The 12,132-nt window shown below is 43.1% G+C and overlaps 1 protein-coding gene across 1 annotated transcript; it reads right to left on the reverse strand.

Moving 5' to 3' along the window:
- Window positions 1-1,498: 1,498 nt before the first annotated feature.
- On the reverse strand, window positions 1,499-11,448 carry pop5 (POP5 homolog, ribonuclease P/MRP subunit). Its single transcript, XM_070887667.1, has 5 exons — window positions 11,350-11,448; window positions 9,475-9,617; window positions 5,072-5,221; window positions 3,150-3,233; window positions 1,499-2,658 (listed from the first exon to the last, which is right to left on the reverse strand). Exons 1-5 carry the CDS (start codon window positions 11,367-11,369, stop codon window positions 2,549-2,551), a joined length of 507 nt encoding a protein of 168 aa, XP_070743768.1. The 5' UTR covers window positions 11,370-11,448; the 3' UTR covers window positions 1,499-2,548.
- Window positions 11,449-12,132: the final 684 nt, after the last annotated feature.

Raw genomic sequence — 12,132 nt, forward strand, 5'->3', positions numbered from 1 at the left:
AAATCTGGTGGCAAATGCTTTCACATTTTTGCTTCTCCTACATGCAAGAACTTGCATTTATAAAGTATCTTCCACAGGCTTGGGACAAAGTGTTGCATCCTTTTTTTTGCAGAGTAATAACTTGTGCTGAGTCTTCCCATTTCCTCCATTGTACTGCCTGTCAAAGCAAGCCTGTGCAAGGTCATCTATCCATGTAAATGGCTGTAAATCACACAAACTTGCCTTAGTCGATTCCTATCTGTTCAGTCTGTCTTTAACACCCATTTTAAAGATCTACCATCTATGATGGGAAAGTGATTATATAGATTCATAACACTTTTTGCCCCCATTGGGAATGTAGGAGCTTCCTTTTTTGAGGGGGTGGGGCAAGAGGGGAAAGGATAAAGGGAATCTGAGGAGGAATGAAGTGACGCTGAAAATAAGACTTGCATTTTATATAGTACTTTGTTACACTCCATATCCCAAAGTGTTTATTTCAAAGTGGTGTCTTGTGTGGGTAGGCAATGTAGCAGCCATTTTGCACACAGCAAAAGCTTACACCTAGCTAGATGGAGTAGTAGTTAACCTCTTGATGGTGGAAGAATGTTTACCAGGAGGAATCTCCTTCTCTTTGAAATGTGATGCTATGTAAGATGTTAAAGTAGATCACATCACCTTTGACTGTAATGCACTGGACTGCCAACCTAAATTATGTGCTGCAGTTGTGGAGGGAGCTTGATCTGTCAGGCTTACAATCTTGGCTATTACACAACCCAAAGCTGATTGCAATAAAACATTTTTATATTAAAACACAATTGACAAAAAAAAATGCTGTAATGAGGGAGGAGATAGAGAAGGGATGTTCTACTAAAGGAGGAGATATTGGGAGGGATCACCAAAACCTTGTTCAGGGGAGTTTTATACTGCAGGCCTTTGGAGAGGGGAAGAGGAGTTTAGGGCATAACTGCTCATGGGGGTGAAGGGAGGAGAGCTGTGCAAGAGGATAGAGTTGGAAGAAGGGAGAGTTGTAGGGCTGCAGGCAGTATAAGGAACACTGCCATAAAGGTAGTTATCCACATGCATGAGCATTTTAAATGTGGAGGCATTGGGGGACAAGGAGCCAATGTAAGCCAGCAAGCACCTGTGATTAGTGAACAGGACTTGCAAGGTAAGATTATAGGCAGCAGAATTTGAGGTGGTCAAATTTAGGACAATGGACATGAATCTGGGCAGGAGAACATTAGAATTGCAGTGTTTGGGAAACAAAGGCATGCATAAGGGCTGCACTAGGGGTAGAGCTGGATGATATGGAGGTGGAAGTAGGTGGTCTGTGACAAAAGATCAGCTTGGGATCGACTAGACCTGCTGAGGCAATGGACAGTCTGATTTGGCCTGAATAGGTATAGATAGTTGAAGTGACTCGTGTGTGCCGACTGACAAATTTTGCCCTTGCTGTAAGTTTTTAAACTTTTATCACTTCTGTAGGTTGTAAACTAAACCATTGAAACTTGCATTGTAATTCAATGTCTAACACTGTAGATTTTAATTTTAGACACTATACAATGTCCTTACTGAGTTCAAACTTTTGTATAGGATATACTTATCCCAGTACATGGAGGGGTAAAGGGAAGGAGGAAAAAGTAACTAAGTAAAAGAGCAAGTGTACAGCTACTTGTAATCAGTCCTTTTAACATTAAAGCAATATTTTCTATCATTGTCCATTAGCCACAAAAGCCATCATTTTAATACCTTACTAGTCAAATTAAAATATGACCAGTCTGTTTAATTTCACAGTTGTTTAAATCACTAGTTATATACCACAAAACAAGATTAGCAACAGCAGAATGTTGTGGGACTTGCATTCCATCAGTAGCAATTAAGATTCCCATTTTATACAAACCAATGGGGTTGGTAACCTCTTCCCTTCATCCCACAAAAAAAAACATAGGTATTGTTTGCCTGCCACAGCCTTAGTAGCTGATCGACTTTGAAGTACTACATCTTTGGTAGATGGAGGACTTTACAAAACATTTCTACGTTTTTTTTTAAAAACAGCAATACACAAGTACTTTTCAAACTTTGATTATTTATAGGAAGCTAGATGTCAATTACTCTCCTGCAGTTATTCTGACAGCAGTAGACTAGTGCTAGCTTTATGTTCCCAGATCATGTCATGAACAACTTAGCATGATAACATTAGGAAAGCCCACAAGCAGCAGGTAAAGATGGTGCTGGATTTATTGATGTCACTTTGCAGCACTTACTGAACTGGCTGGAGAAATAAGCAGTGTGGGTTCCTTTTATCCACCTGCCAATATTGAAGTGACAAGATGACCTTGTAATGAAAATAATTCAAGAGATTCTCAAATTGAGGTGGCACAATGGGTACTGTTGGGGATTTGTGCTTTGAGCCTGCTTATAGTGAGCTCTATTAATCTAAGCTAAAGATTTAGCATGAAATCTTATGCAGTTTATATCACAGCCAAACATCTCAATCGGCAAGGTGGGTGGAAGCATTCCTGCAGTGCAGTTCTCCACTGATACCCAGTGATTTATTTTCATAAGACATTTAATCAGCATCTGCTCCCTCCATCTCTTCATCTCGCTCCTGCGATTGATCTTCCTCCAATTCCTTTAGTGAACAATTCAGGATTGATCTTTGAACAGATTTCCTCTCCACTGAAAAGGAAGAAAAGGTTAAAGATACTCAAAATGCTGTTTGGATGGCTCAAAAATGAGGTTACTTTTGTAGAGTCATCCACCTCAGGGCTATAATGAAATCTTTCTCCTACTCCACTTTCCCCTTTCACCTGGAGAACAGTTTCTCTGCTAACTTGCTCAAGTGGCAATTCTTCATGCAAGCACAGATAGTGATTTAACCAATGGTGTTATCACAGCCAAGCCTGCTCTTGTCCTCACTCAATGCTTAAGGAACTCTGACTATAAGCACCAGCAGTAAGGAAGGAAATCTGCAAATTATAGGAGGTTAGTTAGTTTGCCTTATCTCAGTGTTGGTGGGATATCACTTTCACCAAACAGTATCCTGTAAATAGATCCCAGACATTCTGCAGCATTTAAAGAAAACAAATGTATTTTGCAGCTATTTTGAAAGTGATGGGCAGTGGAAACAGGAAGCCTCAGAAAATACCAACTCAGTAAAATTTCCTCACCTTCGGTTTTACAGTCTTTCAGGAGCAGCAGCAACTGCTTGCGGTTATACTGGATGAGGAACTTCTGGCAGGTTCGGATAGTACCTCAAAAGGGACCAAAATTCAACATGATTATTAGTGCTCCCTTGAAAGTCACAATGCATTAAACTCAAGGACAGTACTGTTTACATGTGTGTAAATATCAGTCTAATAGGTGGGTTTATAAAGTCTTGTTTAGTTAAGGCAATGCTAACTGAGTACAACTGAAACTCCCACCAGATTTAATCTAATTCAAAATTTTTTTATTTTAATGTTGAAAGGTGATTGATCAGTTAATGCTTTGACACTGACACTGGGTACAATAGTTGGGGAACTCCACTCTCCCACCCTTGGTATGGCTGTTACATTAATGCTTAGATTGTTTCATCTCTACATCCCAGATGTGGCTAGTGTCATTCAGCACGAAGAGTGATTGGAGGCCCAGATTGCTGCTAGAAACCGAAGACTTGCACTCATATAGCGCCTTTCACGACCGCAGCACCTCCCAAAGCATTTTACAGATGATTAAGTACTTTTGAAGTGTAGTCACAGTTGTAATATAGGAATCACAGCAAGTTCCCACAAACAGCAATGAAATAAATGAAAAGGTGGAGGGGCCGAAATTACCCCCCCCGCCTGAAACGCGGCCCTCCTACCCAGTTTTGTTTTCACCGTCGCGGTGGTTGAGGTCACCTGAGTGACATTCTGCTTTTTTTTTCCCACTTGGATCCGGAAATCGCTCTTAATGACAACAGAAGAGGGGCGGATACGCGGCAGTGGCAACACCTGAGGGGCGGAAATTGGGGGAGGTGTGGAGTGACTGCCGCGATGACATCCTCACGGCACTGCGTCACCACAGCTCTCTCCTCCACTTAAAGAGGAGAGCCTTCACGATTTCAAAACTTCGGGCCACCAGGGAGGGTTTTGGCTAGGCCAGTGGCCTGGCACCCAAGAGAGGGTGTCAGGCTGCCTGTTAACGGCCCGGCCGAACCCAGGGGCAAAATTGTCAGGCCAACATGGCAGTTGGCCAACAAAAAAAAAAACATGGCGGCAGCGCAGCCTCCCCTTTAAGGGAAGCCGTACAGCCATTGCAGATAGCCTCAACCTCACTAGACTACCGGAGGGGGGAAAAAAAACACAGGTTTTGGCACCGCAGGGCAGGCCAAAGATTTTCAGAGCAGAATTTTGCCATTGGGGGTGGGGGGTAGATCGGGGGTGTGCACGGTGATGATTCACTTAACACTGATCGGCAGCAGGGGGGGGAAATCAGGGCACTCCGGGTTAACACAGGAGTGGAATTTTGATAATGGTGGCTATTGCACTCCATAGCATAGCCACCGCTTTCCGGTGTTAACAGGCCTTAATGAAAGGGGCAATTTTGGCCCCCATCTGTTGGTCGAGGGCTAAATGTTGGCCAGAACACCGGGAGAACTCCCCTGCTCTCCTTTGAAATAGTGCTGTGGGATTTTTTTTTTTGTCCACCTGAGAAGGCAGACTGGGCCTTGGCTTAACTTCTCATTTCAAAGGCTGCACACCTCAGACAGTGCAACACTCCTTCAGTGCAGTGTCCGCTTAGATTATGTGCTCAAGGCACAAGAGTGAGGCTTGAACCCACAACCTTCTGACTCAGAGGCAAGAGTGCTACCACTGAGCCAAGGCCGACACCCTAAAGGGGAGTTGAAAGGATTCTTTTTACACAGAGGATATTAGGATATAGAATGCATGACCTCAAAAGTCTATTGAAGCTAAGTCAATTGTGACATTTAAGAGGGAAGTTAAACACTCAGACAGAAGTGTAAAGAGCAGGGATACGAGATTAGATTTGATAAACCTTGGTGGAGGATCTAGCAAATAGCTAGTGAGTCCAATGGTCAATTCTGCACCAAAATTTCCAGCATTCTTACCTCCCACATGTAACGTGTTAAAAAAACATGGGTATTTCTGGTTCTTGTTCTCCAGGAAGGTGATAAACGGCAGGGCTGACCACAGCAGTCGGTAGAAGTCTTTTCGACATCTTATTAAGACAATCCCTGTGTAGGCATTTAGGTACTTGACTGGGAGGAGAGGAGAAAAAGAGATCACTGATCAGTAAATCAGCAACACACTGTGACTATGGAAAATAATTTTTTTTCCATGGTGCATATTTGCAGTGGTCCTTTTAGGGTTCAAAGCAGGCTGACTAAAAGAAATAATCCCATGTAGAATCTGCTCGTTCTATTAGTCATTACACCCATTCTAAGAAAAAAAGCTGGCTGGGACAAGACCAGTTGGCTTTTGTACATTTAAAAAAAAACAAGGTCATCTGTAATTTAATAAGAATTTTTAATTCCAGAGCATTTTCCTAGATACATAGTATAGAATCATACAACTCAAAATTGGCTTTGAAAGAGCTGTTCAATTAGTCCCACAACATTGCTCTTTCCCCACAGCCCTGCAATGTATTCATTTTCCAGTATTTATCCAATTCCCTTTTGAAAGTTACTATTCTGGTAAGTTGGATCCAAAATTGGCTCAGAGGCAGGAAGCAAAGGATAATGGTTGATGGGTGTTTTTGCGACTGGAAGGATGTTTCCAATGGGGTTCCGCAAGTTTCATGTTCAGCCATGAACTCATTGAATGGCGGTGCGGGCTAGAAGGGCTGAATGGCCTGCTCCTGCACCTATTTTCTATGTTTCTATGTTCAGTACTAGGTCCCTTGCTTTTTGTGATATACATTAATGATCTAGACTTGAGTGTAGGGGGTATAATTAAGAAGTTTGCAGATGATACCAAAATTGGCTGTGTGGTTGACAATGAAGAAGAAAGCTGCGGACTGCAGGAAGATATCAGTCAACTGGTCAGGTGGGCAGAACAGTGGCAAATGGAATTTAATCCAGAGAAGTGTGAGGTAATGCATTTGGGGAGGGCCAACAAGGAAAGGAAATACTCATTAAATGGTAGGATACTGAGAAGTATAGAGGAACAAAGGGACCTTTGAGTGCATGTCCACAGATCCCTGAAAGTAGCAGGCCAGGTAGATAAGGTGGTTAAGAAGACATATGGAATGCTTGCCTTTATTAGCCGAGGCATAGAATACAAGAGCAGGGGGGTTATGCTCGAACTGTATAAAATACTGGTTAGGCCACAGCTGGAGTATGGCGTGCAGTTCTGGTCACCACATTATAGGAAGGACGTGATTGCACTGGAGAGGGTACAGAGGAGATTTACGAGGATATTGCTGGGAGTAAGAATCTAAGCTATGAGAACAGATTAGATAGGCTGGATTTATTTTCATTGGAACAGAGGAGGCTGAAGGGAGACCTCATTGGAGGTGTATAAAATTATGAGGGGCCTAGATATAGTGGATAGAAAGGACCTATTTCCCTTAGCAGAGGGGTCTACAACCAGGGGACATAGATTTAAAGTAATTGGTAGAAGGTTTAGAGGGGATTTTTGGGGAAATTTCTTCACGCAGAGGTTTGTGGGGGTCTGGAACTCACTGCCTGAAAGGGTGGTAGAGGCAGAAACACCACATTTAAAAAGTACTTTGATGTGCACCTAAAGTGCCGTAACCTGCAGGGTTACAGACCTAGAGCTGGAAAGTGGGATTAGGCTGGATAGCCTCTTGTTGGCTGGCATGGACACGATGGGCCGAAATGGCCTCCTTCTGTGCTGTAAACTTCTATGATTCTATTGAATCTGCTTCCAGCACCCTTCTAGGCAGTGCATTCCGGATCATAACTCATCGCATTAAAAAAAATTCTCATCTCCCCTATAGTACTTTAGCTAATAAATCTTAAATCTGTTTCCTTTGGTTACCGATCCACCTGCCCCTGGAAACAGTTGCTCCTTATTTTACTCTGAACAAAATTCCTCAATTTAAATCTCTATTAAATATCCCTTTGCTCTAAGGAGAACAATCCCAGTTTCTCTAATCTCTCCCCCAACGGCGCACTAATGTTTCACACAGCAGACATGGGGAGCAGAGCAGTCGATATTGGTAGGCTGAAAACAAATCTATAAATCTTGAATATTAGCAATTACCAAGTACAATCACTGTGGCTCCCAGCCAGTAATTAAACATCAGTGGCACCTCCATATACTGCTGGCTCAGATAAATGACTGGAGCACAGTACGGTAAATCAGTCTTGCAATACATTGCTGTTAAACAGTCACAAAAGACAAATGGATTCAACCTTCAAGGTTCTCCTCCAATCTTCAGGTTAATGCCGCAGCACTGGTTGGACGTATTCCTGGAGGTTTCATCATAAGACCTCCTGAATCCAGCCTAGTCAAACAGCCTTTCCCCGCCCCCCTAATAAATGAAAGTGTTCAAAGAAAATGAAAAGAAAAGCACACCCTTTTTTTTTTAAAATGCCCCATTGATTTCTCTTCCAGGTTGCTCGCATTTGTATCCAGGAGATTAATCTTTAATTCCTGGAGACTTCAGGACAATCCTGGAGGGTTGTCAACCCTTATCGAAGCACTGACCACACTCGACCAGCTCCGCAGGCCACATTGTTCACATGCCTGACACAAGATTCCCAAAGCAAGCGCTCTACTCGGAACTCCTAACGGCAAGCGAACCCCAGGTGGGCAGAGGAAATGTTTCAAGGGCACCCTCAAAGCCTCCTTGATAAAATGCAACATCCCCACTGACACCTGGGAGTCCCTGGCCAAAGACCGCCCTAAGCGGAGGAAGAACATCCGGGAGGGTGCTGAGCACCTCAAGTCTCGTCGCCGAGAGCATGCAGAAATCAAGCGCAGGAGACAGAAGGAGCGTGCGGCAAACCAGACCCAACCACCCTTTCCCTCAACCATTGTCTGTCTCACCTGTGACAGAGACTCTAATTCCCATATTGGACTGTACAGTCACCTGACAACTCACTGTTAGAATGGAAGCAAGTCTTCCTCGATTTCGAGGGACTGCCCATGATGCTGATGATGAAGCTGCACATGTACACATCCATTAATAGGCTCAGGATGGCGAGGAGCATTGCTATGGCAACACATCTTTAGCTTCCTGTAGTCTTTTCACCCGCTCAGCTGTCTGCACACTCCTTTGTCTTTATGGCTTTCCATTTTCTCATCTTTTAAATCATCTAACAGTTTTCTAAATAAACAGTTTGTAGGTCATTCAGCCCACTAACTCCCTCTCTGTGATTGGGGAATCTGTCGTACTTTCCACCCTGTTCTTTTCACCAACCTAACTAAAATGTTTGCCTATCGCCTAGTTTTCGATTCTGATGAAGAATCTATGCCGGGAACATTAACCTGCCCGTTCTCCTGCTGTGTGACCTAATTTCTATATTACCAATATTTCTGGTTCCCATTTCAAATCTCTCAGTAAGCACTGCTGCCACCATAGTTCAGGCAAGTTGTATTTATATAGCGCCTTTAACATAGTAAAACACCCTAAGGTGCTTCACAAAAGCGTTATCAAACAAAATTTGACACTGAGCCAGAAAAGGAGATATTAGGGCAGATGACCAAAAGCTTGGTCAAAGAGGTAGGTTTTAAGGAGCGTCTTAAAAGGAGAAACGAGACGTAGAAAGGTTTAGGATGGGAATTCCAAAGCTTAGGGCCTTGGCAGCTGTAAGCACGGCTGTCAATGGTGGAGCAATTAAAATCAGGGATGCTCAAGTGGCCAGAATTTGAGAAATGCAGATAGGAGGGTTGTAGTTTGTTGTTTGAGCAGGTAATCTTGATTCTGGAGATAGTTGTGGTTCACTGATCCGGACATGGTTTGCTCTTGAACCCTCTGTGCGCATAAGAAATAAACCGAAACAGAGCAACAGCATAAAGACTAAGCAGATGAGAACACAAATCTATCCTGAAGTCTATACGTGAGATCAGAGATGTTGGAAGCAGTGCTGTTGAACATCAATCCTGATCATTTACAGAGATCTTATTAGTTTAATGAAATACTTTCCAATAATATCACTTCTCCCCTCTCCTCCATTTTCTCCAGGAAGAAAGAAGTGTCATAGACAATTCTTTCATTCCATAGCATTCACATCATGCAGTTTCCAGTAGACAGTGACCATGAACAAGAACTTTAGACTAAATTTCTCCCTCCTACGGGCACTGAGGCAAATTGCAACATGATTGTTGCAACACTGAATGAGAACAGATAAACCAGGGATCACAGCATAGGCCAAACACAAGCAACAGGAAAAGGCAAGGCTTAAGACCTGGTCTAGGGAACATACACAGGGTACAACTTGTTCAGTGAACTTTACAGTAACACACCAGTTCAATACAGTGCACTGGACCCATACATTGCATCAGCCTTCGGTCTGATTATTGTGGGTCTTCCATTACCAACCTGCCAGGGATAAAGAGCAACAGCCAAACCCAAAGTCACCATGCGCTCGAGCAATTGCATCTTTAACTGTTTTATAGACGTTCTTTTCCTCGATACACTGCCGAAACTGGGGGTTCTCAAACACTATCTCGCACAGGAGGTACCTGCACATGGAGAAATGCCACAAATGTGTTTCAACAGGTTAGATATTTTATCTGTAATGCAGCACACAACTTTACAAATCAGGCATTTTTAGCTGTCAACCAATTCCATCAACCCCCAGATTAACTGGTCATTCATCTGATTGGTGTTTATAGGATGTTGCTGGCATAGAAAGGCTGCCATGTTCGTCTAACTGCTCGCCAAAATGGAATTCAATGTGTAAGCACTTTGAGGTGTTGAAACACATATACAAGATAATTACTTGTATAATGTGTTATTCAGGCATTAATACCATCTACTGAGTCATCAATCAATAAGTAAAAACAGCAAATTGTTAAAGAGTCGGATTGTCTGCAAGGGCTCTCAGTGAAATGAGCCATGTGACCAGTGAGCTATGTACCAAGCTTACTCGTCACCAACTGCTTAACTCAGGTCCTCAGACATGTTGGCACAAGGCTGGCATCCCCTCCAGTGACAGGTCAGTGTAAGCCACTCACTGTAGGCCACACACTCCCTCCCTACAACCGTTTTCCCCGTTAGCCACAACTTGGTCCTGGATCTTGTAAGTGGGCTGGATAAAATCCTTCCATTGTATGTCTAGGAGTTCCAAACCACAAAGGAGAAGTATTTGGATGCAGACCTTCCTGCACTGGGATTTGTGACAGTGAAGGTTACGAGGAAAGACCAAAGTGCCCTTCATCCCTTCACAGCACAATCTTGCCACTCTGAAGTTGGCACCTTGGTAACAGGCACCAATAGTGCGTGGTCACTTGTACAAAGGTAGGTGGATAATCATGGCTACCCGGGCATAATTACACAGGCAATAGTTTCCCCACAGGACTCAGCTGATCACTGCCTTGTCATCCTCCCAGGATAGCTTTACAAGTGAGTTTTAGATTATTTTTGTTTCCTCATTTCAACAGCATCATATATTTCAATTTTCCCAATTCTGCAGATATCTTTTAGTCCTGTCCTGATTTTGGAACATTTTGAACTTCCCTTATTTGGATTTGCATAAACTATAACAATGCATTAAACGCATTTACACATATAGTAGAAAATACATTTTTATGTTATTTAGATATTCATGGCACTGTGCCCAATAAATTAAAAAATGTCCTTGAGGTCTAAAATTGTTGGTCCTTAGACTTTTTTTGAGATTAAGGGGTCAGAGGATAAAACAATCCTGACATACGAGTTCCGATGAAGGGTCATCGACCTGAAACGTTAACTCGGTTTCTCGCTCCACAGAGGCTGCCTGACCCGTTGAGTGTTTTCCAGCATTTAATGGTTTTATTCCTGATACTTTATTTCTCCCATTCAAAGGGTTCAACACGTTCATGTACTTTAATGGTGAGCAGGTTGAGACATAAATGCTGCCCCATCAGAATTCAGCAATAGGTACTCTCACCCAGAGAACCGCACCAGGCTGAAACTCCTTAAATGCGTATTCATAGAAACGCTAAATTCATGAGCCATAAATAGTTGGGGAGAAAAGTGAAAATATTACTTTCACGGTGCTGCAAATAAATTAAAATGTCTTTGACTTTAACAACTATAACACGATCACTTTAAAATCACTGGCATTTCTATCGGTTTGAGGGATTTCACATTTAACTGTAAAAGCATGGCTGAGTAACTCGCCACACATTGCCATGGGGAAACTGATCAACTTAAGGCTCGATATTCCAGCAGGATTATTGTCCAGAGCACAGCAGACCTGACCACAATTACCTGGACTTGAAGCGAACCATTGCTTTCTGCAGCAACACTGAACAATCTCTGCTTACATCCACATCACCCAGTCCCGCACACTGCTACAGCGGAAATGTAGCAACCTCGCTGATTGACAGCAAAACTGACCACTCACAACAGCGATAGCGTCCGTCTGCAGGATCCCTGCGCCAATGGGCGCAATTTAGAGGCGGGGCTTCTGATGTCCTTCCGGGTGTGGGCGGGGCTATGGCTGCTAGCACAATATTTAACATTGGCAGCAATCAGCACTGAGGTTATTTTCCTTTTATCCGGTGCAATGTAACTGCAGGCCATTCATATTCCATATGTAACATTGAACTGCTTGTTTAGGTGTTTGTTAAAGGTCCCATGGAACTGAAAAAAATAAGAAATACTTGTATTTATATAGCGCCTTTCATGACCTCAGGATGTCTCAAAGTGCTTTAGAGCCGATGAAGTACTTTTGAAGTGTGGTCACTGCTGTAATGTTGCAAAGGTGGCAGCCAATTTGCACACAGCAAGATCCCACAAACAGTAATGTGATAATGACCAGACAATCTGTTTTAGTGATGTTGATTGAGGGATAAGTACTGGCCAGGACACCGGAGAGAACGCCCCTGCTCTTCTTCGAAATAGTGCCGTGGGATCTTTTACGTCCACCTGAGAGCCGGTTTAATGTCTCAGACGGCTCAGAGAAGAACGGGGAGTTCTCCCAGTGTCCAGACCAACATTCCTTCCTTAGCTAATTTCACCAGCAAGCTGTCTGTGGGCCATTGTTGGTGA

Source organism: Pristiophorus japonicus, chromosome 8 (assembly GCF_044704955.1).
Source record: "Pristiophorus japonicus isolate sPriJap1 chromosome 8, sPriJap1.hap1, whole genome shotgun sequence".
NCBI classification, from domain to species: Eukaryota; Metazoa; Chordata; class Chondrichthyes; family Pristiophoridae; genus Pristiophorus; species Pristiophorus japonicus.

What these genes read in the sequence shown, in the direction of transcription:
- pop5 (XM_070887667.1), bottom strand. Translation starts at nt 11,369, where the DNA reads ATGGTTCGCTTCAAGTCCAG. An exon ending in ATGGTTCGCTTCAAGTCCAG is followed by an intron (nt 9,618 to 11,349) that starts GTAATTGTGGTC and finishes CTCCATGTGCAG; the next exon opens with GTACCTCCTGTGCGAGATAG. An exon ending in GAAAGACTGTAAAACCGAAG is followed by an intron (nt 2,659 to 3,149) that starts GTGAGGAAATTT and finishes CTTCCTTTTCAG; the next exon opens with TGGAGAGGAAATCTGTTCAA.